The sequence below is a fragment of the Aspergillus neoniger genome, assembly GCF_003184625.1.
Source record: "Aspergillus neoniger CBS 115656 unplaced genomic scaffold BO87scaffold_49, whole genome shotgun sequence".
NCBI classification, from domain to species: domain Eukaryota; kingdom Fungi; phylum Ascomycota; class Eurotiomycetes; order Eurotiales; family Aspergillaceae; genus Aspergillus; species Aspergillus neoniger.
Window position 1 is genome coordinate 142791 of NW_020291177.1, and position 16371 is coordinate 159161.

Genomic DNA, 16371 nt, shown 5'->3' on the forward strand with positions numbered 1-16371 from the left:
GATTAACAAATCGTCGAGATCTTGAAGCCGCAGTCCCAGACTTACCGCCGCCCCACTTGTCCCAATTAGGCATGTCCATCCAGACCGTGGAGATCCTTGGGTCTCTTGCGGCTTCACCTTCTCCATGAGCTTCCCTTCTTTGCCTTTGTGCTGGGTCCCTCGCCGAAAGGGAGATGTGCTCAATGGACTACATATATCTCGGTTTGCCCCCGGGCAATGGACATTTGCTGTTCAATCTCATCCTTCTTGATATGACCTGATTCCCCAAGGACTTTGTCCCAGTTTATCTTTCATCATTTCCCTAATCGCATCATCCCTCCCATCAAGCACACACACGCGCCTTCTGAACATGTCAATTGCAGCTCAGGGGCCCAGCGTGGCCACTTCGGCCAGCCCTCACCCTTTTGATCCCGTCCGGCCTCAAGAAATCCGCTTGGCTGTCCGCATCCTGGAAGCTGCCTTCCCAGGTGTCAAGCTGCGCTACAATCGTATTGATATCCACGAGCCCATCAAGAAGGATGTCGTCCCATACATCGAGGCTGAGAGGTTAAGGAAACCCCTTCCTCCGAAGCCCGCGCGTCTTCTCTACTCTTACTTCTATCGCCTTGATACCGGCGCATGGTGCAAGGCGTTGATGAACGCGGACACCGCATCCGTCGTATACGTCAAGGAATTACCAGAGGGAGTCCAGGTGTGTACAATTTGATTTGACTATGAAGTTCTTGCGCTAACAGTTGGCCTCAGCCTCCTGTGGATATTGATGAATTGGCCGTTATCGAAGAAGTTTGCATGAAGCACCCCGCAGTGCAGGCGGAAATTGCAAAGCTCCAGCTACCCCCCGGCATGACTGTCTGCAATGACCCGTGGATGTACGGCACTGAGAGTTTGACCGAGTCGAGGCGCATGTTCCAGTGCTTCATGTACATGGTGGAAGTGGACCACCCTGAAAACAACCACTATTCCTTGCCTTGCAAGTTCTCCCCGGTGTTCGATGCCTTTACACATGAGTTGATCCGCATGGATTATCTGCCGGGTGGCTCGGATGCACAGACCGTTGAGACTCAGCCCTGGAAGCCCGTCAAGGCAGTCCAATACGCCCATGACCTGCAGGATGAGCCTATCCGGACAGACCTCAAGCCCTACATTGTGCAGCAACCCGAAGGTCCCTCTTTCTCGGTGGATGGCAACTTTGTCTACTGGCAGAAGTGGCGCTTCAGAGTTGGCTTCAACAACCGGGAGGGCATGGTTCTTTACAACGTCACCTATGATAACCGCAGCGTCTTCTACCGCCTTGCGGTATCAGAAATGACCGTCCCTTACGGAGGTAGGCAGAACCGGACATCTTTTATGTAAAAGATATGCTAATATGGATGATAGACCCTCGCGCTCCCTACCACCGCAAGCAAGCTTTCGACGTTGGCGATGTCGGTTTTGGTCTCAACGCCAACCAGCTAACGCTGGGTTGCGACTGCCTGGGTCATATCAAGTACTTCGACGGCTACCGGGCTGACTGCAAGGGAAACCCGGTCCTGCTGAAGAACATCATTTGCATGCACGAGCAGGACAATGGCCTGCAACACAAGCACACCAACTACAGATCCGGCGCTGCTACCGTGGTCCGCAACCGCCAGCTTGTCCTGCAGATGATCTGCACCGTCGCTAACTACGAGTACATCTTTGCCTACATCTTCGACCAGGCCGCCAACATTGAACTGGAAGTGCGCGCAACCGGAATTCTTTCGACGGTGCCTTTTGATAACACCAATGGCGAGACTGTCAAGTGGGGTACCAACGTTGGTCCGGGCGTGATGGCCCCTTATCACCAGCACATGTTCTCTTTCCGCATCGACCCGGCCCTGGATGGCCACAAGAACACTGTTTACTATGAGGAGAGTGTACCTCTTCCCGAAGATGAGAAGAACCCTTGGCTAGTAGGCTACACCACTGAGCAGACTGTCATGGACAAGGCAGGCTCAGCCGACCTTGACATCAACCGCAACCGGGTCTTCAAGATTCGCAACGACAACGTCATCAACCCCATCACCTACAAGCCCATTTCCTACAAGCTCCACCCGGCACCTAGCCAAATGCTCCTCCAGAGCAAGAGAGCCATTGGCTACGGCCGTGCCGAATTCGCCACCAAGCCCATCTGGGTGACCAGATACCAAGACGATGAATTGTATGCCGCAGGCGAGTTCACCAACCAGAGCCGACGCGCTGTTGGCGTCGAGACCTGGTCCAAGCGAAATGACCCTACTGAGGACGAAGACGTGGTTCTCTGGCACAGTAAGTCCTACCACTCCCTACCCCCTTTGTTGTACATGTACAGAGATCAAGGATGATTCAGCTAACACGCTCATTCTAGCATTCGGCCTCACCCACAACCCCCGCGTCGAAGACTTCCCCGTCATGCCCATGGAACGCATCAGCGTGATGCTGCGTCCCGACGGCTTCTTCACGAAGAACCCGGCCGTGGATGTTCCTCAGTCGTCGCAGAACTTCAACAAGTCTACTCTCCACCCGGAACCTGCTGCGGCAGTCCCCTCCTGCTGCAGTGGATCCAGCAAGGCCAAGCTGTATAAGCGCATGGATTAGAGAAAGAGGAGTACATTTGTTTAGAATTCCGCGATGCATCTGGGATAGGGGAGGTGTATGATTTACGATACATAGCACGTTGCTGGCGTTTGAGGGAAAGTATCACTATTACTTTGTATATACCATGAATTAGATGGATTCAAACTTCATACTTCAGCATTCATTTTGAGCATTCAATCAACATTAAGAGCATGATATCAGTAATATATCCATCGGAAATTGTTCGCCAAACCAGCCTACCTCGGGCCCGATCCATACCTGTCTGTTACTGGCCACCGCATCGGTCCTTAGCAGACAATCCGGGCCCGAAGCAGAATCCAGCTTTACGATTGGCTGATACACATCATCCATACAAGTATATATCACAACATATAACGACAATAGCATCATACACAATTCCCAACCCTAAACATCAACAAACAATTGCAGCAAAGCCAAAGCACCAAACAAAAAATGACCGAACCTGACAAGCACGACCTCGAAGCATCACCCAACTCCACCAAGTCCTCACCCCTCAAAGACAAATCCATTCCCCCCAACCTCATAACCTGGACCACCCCCACCGACCCCTCCAACCCCCAAAACTGGCCCAAAAGCCTCAAATGGAAAAACACATTATCCATCTCCCTCTTCGTCTTCATCTCGCCCATCTCCTCCTCAATGATCGCCCCAGCAATGAACGACCTCGCGCAGTCGTTGAACATGATACACTCCGAATTCGAGACATATCTGTCCCTGAGTATATTTATCTTGGGGTATGCTATTGGACCCGTGTTCTTTGGGCCTGCGTCGGAGGTGTATGGACGGGTGAGGATCTTGCAGGTGAGTAATTTGTGGTATTTGGGGTGGAATTTGGGGTGTGGGTTTGCGAGAAATAAGGGGGTTTTGTTTGTTTGTAGGTTCCTTGCTGGGGTGGGGGGGAGTGCGCCGTTGGCTGTTGGGGGTGGGGCTATTAGGTTAGTCTTTTATTTCTTTTGGGATGGGGGAGGGGGGGCTTGTTGAGTTTGGTGTTGTTTATGGTCTGTGGAAGGGTTCGAGATGAGCTGATTTCTGAGGACAGTGATATGTGGGCTGCGGAAGAACGGGGAAAAGCTATGGGAGTGTATACTCTCGGACCATTACTGGGCCCCGTGGTGGGACCGATAGCCGGAGGATTTATCGCCGAGTATTCGACCTGGCGGTGGGTGTTTTGGGCTACGTCTGCTGCTGCTGTCGCGGTGCAGATTGTTGGGGTGTTCTGGTTGAGGGAGTGTCATCCGGGGACGATTCTACGGCGGAGACGAGATGCTCTTGCCAAGGAGACAGGAAACCAGGAGCTTCATACCGCGGAGAAAGATGAGAGTCTAGGGTATAAGCTTCTTCATGCGTTTGAGCGGCCGGTGCGGATGTTCACGACTCAGCCGATTGTCTTCTGTATGGCGCTTTATATCGCGTATGTCTTTGGTGTGACGTATTTGATGTTTGCGACTTTCCCGGATATTTGGACGGAGGTATATCATGAGAGCTCTGGGATTGGGGGCCTCAATTATCTGTCGATCGCGATTGGGTCGTTCATTGGGCTGTTTTTGAACCTCAAGCTTGTGGACCGGCTCTATCGTGCTCTTAAAGCTCGGAATAATGATGTTGGCAAACCTGAGTTTCGAATGCCGTCGTTGGCTGTCGGGTCGGTGATCAGCATCATTGGGCTTTTCTGGTATGGTTGGAGCATTGGACATACTCATTGGATTATGCCGAATATCGGTGCGCTGATCTATACCATGGGCACGATCTCCTGCTTGCAGGGCATGCAGACGTATATTGTGGACAGTTATCAGACCTACGCGGCTAGTGCTTTGGCTGCCTGTGCTGTGCTGAGGAGTTTGTGCGGCTTTGGATTCCCGCTGTTTGCTCCTTATATGTATAATGCCCTGGGGTATGGTTGGGGTACCAGTGTGTTGGCGTTCACGGCTATGGTATTCGGATTGGGTGGGCCGTTTGTTTTCTGGAGATTCGGGCCCCGGTTGCGTGCCATGTCTGACTATGCCTCTGGTTGATGAGTGTTTGGTGGCATGTGAGGTGGAATTGATGTCCGCTTGGGTTGGATTGCCAGGCGGAAGTTGTCGTTGGATGGATGTGTGGTATAGTATATGTATCATAGATGATTGTCTTAGAGACTCCCCTCATGAATGCGTGATCGCTCTTATATAGTTCGTTGATGATCCGTCCTATGAATGATTGACTCTCATTGAGATAGAAAGGCCCATAGAACTGGATATTCGTAGAATTTGTGGTTAAGTGAGCACGCAAATGACTGCCTGCACTCCGAGGTGATCTTCAATCGATGACCGTACGCACCCCCAACTGGCCGTTCCAGCGTTGGGCGGGCAGGGTAGCGGCACGATGAGATGATGTGGTCATAGAGCTCATAGGTCATGATATTTCTTGCATAAGTTACAGATGCATAATCTCAGGGCCTGCACTCACTAAGAATGGAGCCGTAGATAGTATATATATAGACGTATAGTGAAGGGTGTCTTTGCTCTCAGCCCAGACTGGGTTCTCCACACATTTGGTCCCAGAATAGCCAATCGGCGGACGAGTCGAGATTGAAGGCATTTGGGTCGGCCCTGCTCATATCGTCGAAAAGCTCGTCGAAAGAAAAAGTTTCATCTGTAGCTTGGTCGGCAGCGAATACGCTGCTATCCCGCTGATCGATGCCTTTGGGTTTGTGTTGAGCGCGCAGCGTAGTAATGAAACCCGGCTCGGGAGATGGATTACGCGGCGGATTTAGTAGCCAGGCCTTCAAAGCGGCCTTACCAATGGTAGCATACAAGGTCCTTCGGCCCTGACTCAGTGCTTCGTAATCCGCGTAGACCTCTGAAACCCTATTCCAGGCAGCATTGAGCTCCGATGGTGAATAAAACCCAACCTTTGCAATGCTTCTCAGAATGCAAAGGAGGGAATCCCACACGAAAAACGCTTGCAGCTGCCAGCGAAACTTCTGGGTTGCGGGATTACTATACATGGCATTTCTGGTGTCGAGCACCTTTTCAGCAAGCCTGCAGAGTTGTCTCTGCTGTGTGTCGGTTATGGTTTCTTGCTTGAGCAACGGCATCCTCGCGCGTAACCGGACAGCACTGATGGCGGATCGCATAACGCCGGTAGTCAGAAAGTGCAAAGGGCTCAAGATGTCGCAGTACCGTAAGAACTTCTTCTCGATGAGGTCTTCGACCTCGTCGATCAGTCGCTCGATCTCCTCTGGGGTGCGGAACTCGATTGTTCCCCCGCTTCCTTTCTGCTGGACCCCGGTTCGAGTGTAGAAATTTGACAGCTCCATCCGGGCCAAGCAAAAGATCATCTCCGATGCCCCTCGTTGATCATGAGGCGGCTCGGTCATGCCGGGGAAGATCTGATCATCGTTAATGTTTAGCGGTAGCTTAGTATCCCAGCTGCCGGGTGAGATGGATATACCCGTGCCGGAGGTTTGACCTGCGTAGCTGTCCAGGGGTAGCAGTTGCCAGAAGAGCCGCCGGCGCATCTGGACCTCAAATGGGGTTAAACCGATGCTCTCGCCGTCTCGGTGCAGTCCTATGCGTTGGGCCAGGCGGATTCCAATCCCAGTCAAAATCCAGAAGGTATGGGAATCGATTTGAGTGCGCAAGGAAATAAGAAAGAGAGTGTAGGCCTGTAAAACCGACAACGAGGTTGTCTTGAGCCAAGACGCATTTACCAATGCCTGAGTGACTGCAGTCCGATATTTGTGCATCAAGTGGGCTCTGGAACCATGGAGTCCACGTGAACACTCGTCGTCAGACATTGAGAACACGGCAAAATGATAGATGGCAAACAGCAAGCATTCATCGTTCTTGGAGGCAGTCGCTGGGTGCTTGGAGACGCCGTCAACTATCTTAGCGACTGTCGGAACATGAAGGATCTTGCAAAGAGGCTCGACGTTTTCCACGTAGGCATACCAGAGCTGGGCCGCATGCTCGTAGCTAGGATGAAGGTGGGTGAGGCTTATCGTGCTTCTCATACTGGCGTCCGAGATGGATTGCGCCGCGAGGGCACCAAGAAGACCAGTTGGAGTGGCTTTGTCGGGACCAAGCTCATCTTCAATATGAATTTGTTGCTCGGACTCGGACAACTCACCTAGATCACCTTCGCCAGCGTCGAGGAGCAGAACATCGTCAATGTAGCGAGAATTGCCGTAGTTGGGATGCAATTTATCCGCTGCAGCGTCAGCCTGCGAGTTCGCTGTCCCCGGAGTCGGTGCCTGTATACTATTTGCTGAGGCCTCCAAGTCTCTTCCGCTAGTAATCGAGGGAGTGGCTATTGGAAGAAGATTGTGGTCGTGCAAGATGCGCTCGTAACGTGCCAGACGTTCATGTACATCTTCCTCGCCCCGGCTACGTTTCCTCTTGCGCCGTGGCGGTGGTGGCTGATAGAGACACTCGAGCCTGGCCTTGATGCAGTTGGCACACTTGGGCACCGCGCGGTTGCACTTGATCTTCTTGCGCACACAGGCCTGGCAGTTGAAGCGGACCGGGGTTTCAGAGCAGTCATTTTGCGCATCAAAGGGGCGGTTCCTTGCGGGAGCGCAAGCAAGTGGGACAAGATTCTCCATAATGGAAAATCGATGTTTTCGCTCTTGTCGGTTTCTTTAGTAACTTGCGTCTGTGTTGCGCAATTTAAGGAGGCACCTCCCCTGTCACTCCTCCGCATAAAGGATGTTCCGCCCACGAATCGACTAACCATCATAGTAGATGCTACACACCTACTACTAGGTATTTTTCGTTATTACATGATTTCATTCTGGATGCTATTGATTACATACAGTCCTCCCCTAGAAAGAGGAAAGAAGTAGTATATAGGTCAGAAACATTGTACATAAAAGTAATGTGTCGTTCATTTCCATTTCCATATGAGAAAAGAAATCCCACTCCTCTCATTCAGGCATACCTTAGATAGGTAAAAATTGAGACATCGTTGTCATCCTCTGTTCACTTCCACTGTCCAGATTTTCCAGTTCGTTCACTGGAATCGATGTTTTAGAAAGAGCAACAGCCTTCTAGATGGACGATAAATCAGTGCTAGAGGCTGTCGGCTATGTCAAGACGCCTATTCGACCGGCAAATTGCCGTAAGGGTACATTTAAGCCTTGTTAGGAACGTGAGCCTTGGGGACAGCACCGGTGCCGGCACGGGTGATGGCGGCCTCACGGGCACCGCTGAGACCATACTGGCTGGGGATACCCTCAACACGGTGGGTGGAGTTGATGTTCTTAACGAGGGTAAGCTGCCAGCAGGTAGCACCACCCTGGCGGGAGGTGATGGTGGAGTAAGCCAAGAAGTATTCCCAGATCTGAAGGTAGTTACATGTCAGTATCGTCGTGTCTTATACACTAAACGGGAATTTGGAACTCACTCTGAACCATCTCTTGCCGTACTTGGCCTCAACCTTGTCACGGTTGCCCATCCAGTTCCGGTACCAGCGCCAGAGAGTAGCAGAGTAGTGAACACCAACAGTGTCAATGCCCTTGATTTCGAATCCAGCAGCCTCCAGTCTGTCAACGACGAAGCCAAGGGGAGTGCTAGCGTCAGCGCCAGGGAAGATGTATTTGTTCATGAAAAGACCCCAGATGAGATCCTCGTACTGCCAAGACTTGCGCAGACCAGCGATCTGCAGGAAGAAGACACCATCGTCGTCCAGCATGTCGTAGACCTGAGAGAGGAAGGAAGTGAAGTGACGGACACCGACGTGCTCGGCCATCTCGAGGCAAGTGATCTTCTTGTAACCGCCATCCACCCGGGGAGCGTCACGGTAGTCAAGGCACAGGATACGGCTCTGAGACTCATCAACACCGGCATTGCGGAGACCCTTGTTACCCCAAGCGGTCTGATTGCGACCCAAGGTGATACCAGTGACCTGAGCGCCATAGTGAACCGAAGCATACTTGGCCAGAGTACCCCAGCCACAACCGAGATCAAGGACAGTGTCACCGGGCTTAACGCCAATCTTTTCGCAAACCACAGCCAGCTTGTTGTCCTGCAGTTCCTCCAGAGTCTCTTCCTTGTTGGGGTCACTGATGATACCGGAAGTGTAGATCATACGGGGGCCCAAGAACCAAGCGTAGAAGTCGTCACCGCGGTCGTAGTGGTCACGAACCTGCTCCTCATCTAACCAAAGTAGCTCAAAGTCAGCGCGAAAACCCCACCACCGTGCCAAATGCCATAAGAAAACACGTACCTTGGGAGCGGGTGTGCATCAGCATCTCAGGGATGAAACCGAAGAGGAAGTGCTTGTAGAGACCCATGGTGAAGCGGAAGTTGGCCCAGTCGTGTCTGAACTCCAGAGCCTCCAGGGCATCACACTTGAAGTCCACCTCGCCATTGAAGTACTTCTCGTAGAAGACCTCCATGGGAATCTTGCTCTTGCCACGGTAGGCAGTACGATCATGCTCGCTGTGGAAGTTCAGGTAGTACTCGACGGGGCGACCAGCATACTTGGCCTTTTCGTTCTTGCGGGGAGAGATGGAAGAGGCGATGGACCAGAAGCCCATCAGGATGGGGACGGTGGTGAAGATGGCGAAGAAGATGGTGGTGTAGAAACCACCACCGATCTGGCGGGCGAGGTACCATGGGACAAGGATGAGGAGAGCGAAGAGGAGGGTGTTGGAGAAGCTATCGCTACCCTGAGAATCCGCGGGGACGGGGGCATTTTTGATGGCCGGATACTAGTAAAAACAGGAGAAGATTAGCTTACTGACATTGCGAATTGAATTGACCATTCCTGTTCAGAAAAGTATGTGTCAAGAGCCCTAGAGGAGCTCTTCAGGAGCTGTTCATGTGCTACAACTAACTCACCGAGGTAGTCCGCACACCGCAATCATCGGCGGGAGTCGTGCAGGAGGCGGGTGGAGTTTCAATGAACTCGAAGTCCTCTGGGGACTCGGGATGAATATTCGTCATGGCGGAGGAGACGAATTGTCGAGAGGGAGAGGGGGAGGGAGAGGGAGGAGGAGAGGTGGGAGGAGAAAGAGAAGGGGAAGAGGAGAGGGAATTGGAGAAAAGAGGGAAGAACAGGATTGCTTGTGAGGCGGGAGCGAGTGGATTATTGCTTGAGCAACTGATCAACCGCCAGGGTTCGGAAGACTGCGCCTAAGCAAAGAACATGAGAACTTCCTCTCTCTCTCGTCTGTAATTGGTCTACTAATTTTATCGAGTGATGCTACAGGGGTTTGAACAGGCATTCGTTATATTTATCTGGGTGATAACATGATGAAAAAGTAACTGAAATACCACTACATGAACACTCCTGCAGCAGCTGCAGCTTTTGCTGTAAGGCTGGGGAGAAGAAGTGTTGATTGCTTGGACAAGTTTCCAAGGATGGATTCTAGACGAAGTGGTCCAGTCCAACTGGGTCTCGCCCGGGAGGACAAGCGGTGAGCGTCGCATAGATTAGTTAGTAGTATTGATTAGTAGTTGGTACGTAGTTATATTGGGGCTCTCTCTCTCTCTCTCTCTTCTCTCTTTCTTGTGTTAAGTGCCAAAAGTATCCTTTATTTGGCTGATTGCAAAACAACCTAGAACAGGTACAACCTTCTCACGTTCCGCGGTCGGGGACCAGGACACCTCCTAGCCAGTTACTATCTTTATAACCGATCTCAACTTCCCCATCCAAGGTTGGCATTTGGTCTTTTCCTCGGGTCTGAAACCCAACTGCGGTGCGTGGCCCCTTTTGCTTGGTCCAGTGGGCTTAGTCATGGGCGTTGCAAGTGAAGGTGCCCCTTAAACCAGCTCAATCAATTGAGCCATCAAACGGTTAGCTTGGGAGGGAACCACTGTTTGAGGGCCGGCAACACCCACTACCGGAGGGTCCATTACGAATATTCTGGCTATTAATCATACAGCCCAATTTCATGCTCAAATAGGGACAAGCCCCACGCCGGGGTCTTCCGTGGGACTCGTCAAGTCATAACAGGATAACACGGTAACCCCATCGTAAATAGATACATCATAACTTTCTATAACGCCCCCCTTTCAAGTCCCCTGCTCCATCTCGCTGGCTCCGTGAGGTTTCTTTTGCCATGGCTGTTTTCTTGCCAGTCAGGAAAAGAATACTCACACGTTGGCGAGTGCAACGAAACATGAAAGACACATAAAAGTAGACCGGGAAACCAAAGAACACCACTCAACTACCAATAACATAAACCCATAAAATCCCATATGATACGCCGGAAGTAGACCTCTGTATTCGCCTTGGTTCTTCACACATCTCACGTCACAGCGTTAATTGAAAGTTCTGGGCTTCTTCATCTTCATCAAATGTCGGAAGCCCCTCCGCACTCTCCAACTCTAGCCCAATCGTGTCGGCGATCAATGGTGGAGTCCCGCAGGGCTGCAGATAGGTGTCGGGTGAAAGGATTCCTTGGGGGACTGTCTCCAGCTCTGTTGGACTAGCCGTCCTACCATGTAACTTGGTCGACACTTCCCGGCCCCTACTATATCCCACCGTCGTTTGGGAAGTCGCAGCAGCGGCCGTTTGACGCATACTCGACGGGTTGGTTGGCTCTCTTGGTTTCTTAGACGGGAACAAGGCAGATGTAACCCTAGGCTTGGCCGAAACAGCCGGTCTGGTGCGTGGAACAGAACGCTGTGTCCCGGACAAGGCAGCAGCAGCATCACGAGCTCGGATGGTGGAGATATTGCTGGTATGTTTCGTCTTGTTGTTGGCCGCTCTCGTTCGTGAACGCGTTTGAATTCGGCGTTGCGTAGCGTCTGCTGCAGGCGGCTCCTCGATTGGAACGGTCTCGTATGTTTCCTCGAAGCCAATGCTCTCGACTTGCTTTCGAATCATTTCCTCAACCATTCTGTCGCAAGCTGCTGAGTCTTCTTGGAATTTCCGCTCGCGCTTAGTGAGCCCATCGGGGCCAACGTCATTATCACCATACACACTTTCCAGTCCTAGGGCGAGATTTTTCGGCTGGAATTGCGGAAAGGTGGTATCATAAGTGACATCGTCCGGGATATCAGGAAGATCTGCGATCAATCAGACACAACGAACCCCCTGATACATGCGAAAACCCCGCGCAAGGACTACTGACCTTTGGGCTTAGGGGGCATATACTCAATGTCAGGGACATCATCTTCTACCGGTTTCGCCTGGACCTCTGGCTGACTTGGCTCTACAAAGGGAGCAAATTTCTTCGCTCTCTGCGTAGAACCTCTCTTGATGGTCCTGTCAGGCTTCACCGTCCCTCCAGGTGCTGGCGTCTGCAATCCCCTGGCTTTGGCGTTTGTCGTCTTCATGCCAAGAGGGGCACGCTGACGAGGATCTGCTGCAAAGTGTGTTAGTCTCATGAATAGCGAATAGTAAGGATCAAGTCATGCGACTTGAACATGGTCGTAGATTTCCATTACATACCCGCCGGAGTGATGAAGGCATTTTTCGTGGTCAAGTTGATATTATCCTTCTGTTTACCCCCCTTCACGGTTTTCTTCCCAAAAGCCAGCGGATCGTTCTCATCATTCTTCAAAGGGACTTTGAATGGCGTTTTTGGTACTCGAGCGCCGGGGGTCTTGGGTTGCAAATGTCTCACGCCTTGATTGAGTGGTTTCGACGCGGCAACGGTCTGGTGAGAGTGGATCAGGTTTTCTTGGTCGCGTACAGCCAACATGGTGGCAGTTATGTATTCACACGGCTCATTCAACGAGCGAAGATCGATTGGCGTAGGTTATACTGGAGGTCGGAGCTAAAGGTGCTGGAAGCGGCGCGTCAGCACTGAAGGAAGGAGAGCGGAGCTTGTCGACATGGTTCTAGATGCAGCGTCACGCAACCGAGATGTTTTCGTGGCGGTTGCCCGTGGAGACAATACAACTGACTGTATTCCGTAACACCGGGACGGTAAAGTATCAGCCACAGCAATTGTGGCACTGCCCATCCAGGGGGGGCGATGGCATCCCCTACCATACCAAAAATGGATCGGGCCCAACCACTAGTCGCGGCTGACCGCCAGGCCAGGCAAGAAAGTCAACCTTACCTGAAAGGCCCTCCTCCACTTCTCTTCCTTTCTCCCTAAACCCAAAACCCATTTGTCCTTTTGACTACTTGCTTCCCTACTGCATCTCTGTCTGGTTTATCGCTGAGCGAAAGCCGTCCCGCATCCCCAACTCATCGAAACATCTACTTTCTACCATACATATTTCCCGTTCCTACACTGCAAATAACTGCCCAACATGGATAAGATCAAGGAGGTGAGTTTCCTTGCCCTTCCCCTCCCCCTGTTGGCGGGGTAGCTTCTAAGCTGCCTGGCACTGCAACATGCACCACCACATGCATCCTTATTTCTCCCACCGCATCACTCAGGATGATCCATCTATCCTCATTACCACAAACAGAAATGTGTGAATAAACTGGAAATATCCGAAAGCTGACCCCCATGATTCTAGAGAATGAACAACCTCCGCCTCGAGGCTGAGGAGGCCCAGGAGAAGGTTGAGGAGCTCAAGAGCAAGGTTAAGACGCTGGAGCAGGAGAACCTCGCCAAGGAGCAGGAGATCACATCCCTCAACCACCGGAACCAGCTTCTGGAGGGTGAGGTCGAGAAGCTCGAGACCGCTCTCAAGGAGGCCAAGGATTCTGCCAACCAGAGTGCTCAGCACGATACTCAGAACGAGGCTCTCCAGCGCCGTCTGCAACTTCTGGAAGAAGAGGCCGAGGACGCTGACCGGAACCTCCGGGAGACCAACGAGAAGTACGTCTATTTTCCATTTCCGCCCCCTCCCCGCACCTCCTTTCTTACGAGTCCGCAACGGAGCAACACATATACTGACTACGCTCGTGCTCTAGGCTCCGCCAAACCGACGTCAAGGCTGGCCACTACGAACGCAAGGTGCAGGCTCTCGAAGCGTCCCGTGACCAGTGGGAGAGCAAGTACGAGGAGATGGCGAAGAAATACGCCGAGTTGCAGAAGGATCTGCACGACCTCGAGGTCTCCATCAGCAATGTTTAAAAAGGAGATGGCGCCGAGGCCCGGAAGATGCTGGATTTCAGCCTTTTCCCCAAATATACTTTTACCTTTGCTTTCTTTTCCTGCACATCACAGTCTGATCTATATGTCCTGTCTGCAGGGAGACGGATTTTAGCTGTATCTTTTTTTCGTCGTGTCATCTAGCTGGCTTCATCCGCATCATCAACCGGTCTCTCCGCTCGTCCCCGTGACCTTGTTTAACCTTTTATTGTTTACCATATTAGTCATTGTGAAGGTACATAGAGCATATTTAATTGGGAGCGCCCCCCTTCTGGCTTCTGTATTCTCAACCGAATGCTGGTTCATAAATGTGCTGTGCTGTGTTGTATAGGACTGGATATCATGAGCGGTCTCGTCTCGCCTGGGCTTTCCTCGATTTCGCCGCGCGCTCCTTCACCCTCGTAAGCTTGCGTTCCTCTTTAGACTCATAGCGGAACTTCTTCTTCTTCTTTTTCGGTTTGTTATCGGTCTTCTTTTTCGTCTTCTCGCCTGCCGGGTTTGATTTGGTGTCCGGTGCAGGTTTCGTCTCCGTCTCCTCTTCCTCGTCGTCCGACTCATTGCCTGCCGATCGCAGTAGGCCTTCTCTGGAAGGATCCATTTCTTCCACTGTGACCGTCGTGTACTTGTCTTCGTCTATGTATTCGGCCTCATAATCCACGGCTGGGGGTTCTTCGAACCCTTCCCATTCCTGGTCGTCTTCATCACCACTTCCCGAACTCGAGTTGTCCTCCTCACTGTCCTCCTCCTTCAGTCTCTTGAGTTGTTTTTTATGTTCCTCGATAGCGCGCTGGAAGTCTGCGGTTCGTTCTTCGCGAATCTAAATTGCAAGCAAAATTAGTTCCGGTGCAATTAAGCAAACTGATCACCGGCGAATAGACGTACCCTTTTACGCTCCTCACGCTTCAATTCACGGGCCTTCTGCTCGGCCACCTCTTGTGCATGTTTAATGCGTTGTTGTTTGCGCTTGCGAAAGCCTGTGAGAAACTGCTGGCGATCGGCAGCGTCGAAGGTAACTTCTTCGACTTTGCTGGCCACCTTTCTCCTTTTTGCTGCTGGCCCCATGATTTTATATATGAGACAATTAGAATAAATTGTCTATAATTATGGACGAAGTGATGTTGTTCTCTGAGGCGGGGATTTTTAGTTCAGGAAAAATTTCCAAAACGGCCGCATTGCCAGAACGTCACGGCCGGGGACAAGTCGAGCTAAGCCGTGCCGGTGGTTGGCTCGACCGCCTCCGAGCCGTCGTCGGCCAATCCACCAGCCTGGCTCCAACATCATCATTCATTCCTCCCGGAGGTTCTCTAGATAGCCGTCCGCTCGTCTGATAGCTACCCCCCTATCACACCACCATGCGTTTGGGAACCTTCTCGCTGCTCGCTCTGGGAGCGACGACGGCGAACGCAATCCGCGACACCTCTCCCTTTTTCCTTGCATCGACCTCCCAGTATGCGTGACACTTGCTCGATTGCGGGACTTCCTTAGAGTGTCCAGCTAACAAGCTACTACAGGATCCCTTCTACGTCGGCACAGCTGCGGACTGCTCCCGCTATCTTAGAAGATCTGTCCACGGGGCTGAGTGGCTGCCCTTCCGACTACTATGTTATTGCTTCTCAGCCCGGTGTGCACAGCACCGACTTCGCTACTCGCCAATCCGCACCGCGCCTCGGTGGGAAGATGACGGGGAAGGACAAGAACATCCGGACGAAGACGATCGTGAATGAAGTTGTGGGCGAGATTGAGGCGAAGGATGTCCAGAAGCTGCTCGAGAAGGAGTGCGGGGCTGAATCGACCTTGATCGACGCTTCCTGTAGGTGCTCACTTGTGGCTGAGTGGTCGATAGATGAAGGACATGACTGACAGCAAATGATTATAGCTGATTCTCACTCTGCCGACTTCGATGCGGAGTCCCGCATCATCGTTGTTGACTTGCCTGTCCTGCCTGCGGGACATGATCGGAAGAAGCAGCTTTCGAACAACGGTTGGTGGCCCAAACCTCTATACTACTCCCGGAGAGATGCTTATTGTTTTTGCAGATGGCTTGCTCTTCAACGTCATTGACCGACTTCCCGAGTCCAAGGGCTACACGATCCTCTACGTCACTTCCCCGAGGGAACTCGAAGACACCGGTTCCGATTTCTACCAAGCGGAACAGGATCCCCTTCACATGGACCTCAAGCGCGACTACTCTGCTCATGACAGTCAATCTTCGTCCAACAAGACTCTTTTCCAGGAATACCAGTTCTTTACACCCGGTATGTAGACCGAAATCAAGCCACTGCAAGACATAATCTGACCGTTAACAGGCATTTGGATGGGAATTCTCGCGACCCTGGTGTTCCTGATGATCTTCTATGTCGGACTGTCTGCTCTTTTGAGCTTGGAGGTTCCCTATGCAGCATTCGAGAAGGACACATCGGCCGCTGTGCAGAAGAAGCAGCAGTGATTAGCGGTTGTTCTTCCAGATTCGTGTCATTAGTCTTGCTTCTTCTTTGCATAATTTGCTATATTATGAATAGGCTGTATATCAGCGAAGCGGCGTTTGCTTATTTGTGGAATCTATCATATTGTACGAGTGAAAGTGGCACCCCACTAGGTATCGTTTGGGAGTCGAGGTAGATATCTAACCATCGAACATGATTGATGACGAATCCTAGAATGTCTCACATTAGAGTTAATAATTAAGGGAATGGCCCAATAGCCTGAACTTACCTCGCCGCTAAGAATAACTTGGGTATCACGTGGGCCCATAGTGTGGAAGCCTCAGG

The 16371-nt window shown here is 51.7% G+C and overlaps 8 protein-coding genes across 8 annotated transcripts; 4 read left to right on the forward strand and 4 right to left on the reverse strand.

Moving 5' to 3' along the window:
• Positions 1–158: 158 nt before the first annotated feature.
• On the forward strand, positions 159–2752 carry BO87DRAFT_369134 (amine oxidase). The gene is made up of 4 exons (XM_025621960.1): positions 159–691; positions 745–1324; positions 1378–2286; positions 2366–2752. The coding sequence occupies exons 1-4, from the start codon at positions 350–352 to the stop codon at positions 2593–2595; spliced, it is 2061 nt and encodes a 686-aa protein (XP_025474917.1). The 5' UTR covers positions 159–349; the 3' UTR covers positions 2596–2752.
• Positions 2753–3048: 296 nt separating this feature from the next.
• Positions 3049–4628, forward strand: BO87DRAFT_410563 (MFS transporter; the record flags this gene model as incomplete). Its single annotated transcript, XM_025626342.1, has 2 exons — positions 3049–3551; positions 3656–4628. The coding sequence occupies 2 exons, from the start codon at positions 3049–3051 to the stop codon at positions 4626–4628; spliced, it is 1476 nt and encodes a 491-aa protein (XP_025474918.1).
• Positions 4629–4872: 244 nt separating this feature from the next.
• On the reverse strand, positions 4873–7236 carry BO87DRAFT_182519 (putative C6 transcription factor). Its single transcript, XM_025618423.1, has one exon. It carries the CDS (start codon positions 7196–7198, stop codon positions 5117–5119), a length of 2082 nt encoding a protein of 693 aa, XP_025474919.1. The 5' UTR covers positions 7199–7236; the 3' UTR covers positions 4873–5116.
• A 130-nt stretch (positions 7237–7366) lies between these two features.
• Positions 7367–9653, reverse strand: BO87DRAFT_463076 (putative cyclopropane-fatty-acyl-phospholipid synthase). Its single transcript, XM_025629209.1, has 4 exons — positions 9438–9653; positions 8821–9307; positions 7999–8750; positions 7367–7935 (listed from the first exon to the last, which is right to left on the reverse strand). The coding sequence occupies exons 1-4, from the start codon at positions 9540–9542 to the stop codon at positions 7726–7728; spliced, it is 1554 nt and encodes a 517-aa protein (XP_025474920.1). The 5' UTR covers positions 9543–9653; the 3' UTR covers positions 7367–7725.
• An 823-nt stretch (positions 9654–10476) lies between these two features.
• On the reverse strand, positions 10477–12393 carry BO87DRAFT_344859 (uncharacterized protein). Its single transcript, XM_025620841.1, has 3 exons — positions 11998–12393; positions 11678–11911; positions 10477–11612 (listed from the first exon to the last, which is right to left on the reverse strand). The coding sequence occupies exons 1-3, from the start codon at positions 12248–12250 to the stop codon at positions 10855–10857; spliced, it is 1245 nt and encodes a 414-aa protein (XP_025474921.1). The 5' UTR covers positions 12251–12393; the 3' UTR covers positions 10477–10854.
• Positions 12394–12647: 254 nt separating this feature from the next.
• On the forward strand, positions 12648–13916 carry BO87DRAFT_380658 (tropomyosin). Its single transcript, XM_025624339.1, has 3 exons — positions 12648–12827; positions 13023–13327; positions 13423–13916. Exons 1-3 carry the CDS (start codon positions 12810–12812, stop codon positions 13583–13585), a joined length of 486 nt encoding a protein of 161 aa, XP_025474922.1. The 5' UTR covers positions 12648–12809; the 3' UTR covers positions 13586–13916.
• Positions 13917–13943: 27 nt separating this feature from the next.
• BO87DRAFT_463079 (rRNA-processing protein RRP17) lies at positions 13944–14665 on the reverse strand (the record flags this gene model as incomplete). The annotated part of the gene is made up of 2 exons (XM_025629210.1): positions 13944–14420; positions 14486–14665. The coding sequence occupies 2 exons, from the start codon at positions 14663–14665 to the stop codon at positions 13944–13946; spliced, it is 657 nt and encodes a 218-aa protein (XP_025474923.1).
• A 207-nt stretch (positions 14666–14872) lies between these two features.
• On the forward strand, positions 14873–16251 carry BO87DRAFT_463080 (Ac45/VOA1 transmembrane domain-containing protein). Its single transcript, XM_025629211.1, has 5 exons — positions 14873–15050; positions 15115–15413; positions 15480–15584; positions 15640–15858; positions 15910–16251. The coding sequence occupies exons 1-5, from the start codon at positions 14956–14958 to the stop codon at positions 16047–16049; spliced, it is 858 nt and encodes a 285-aa protein (XP_025474924.1). The 5' UTR covers positions 14873–14955; the 3' UTR covers positions 16050–16251.
• Positions 16252–16371: the final 120 nt, after the last annotated feature.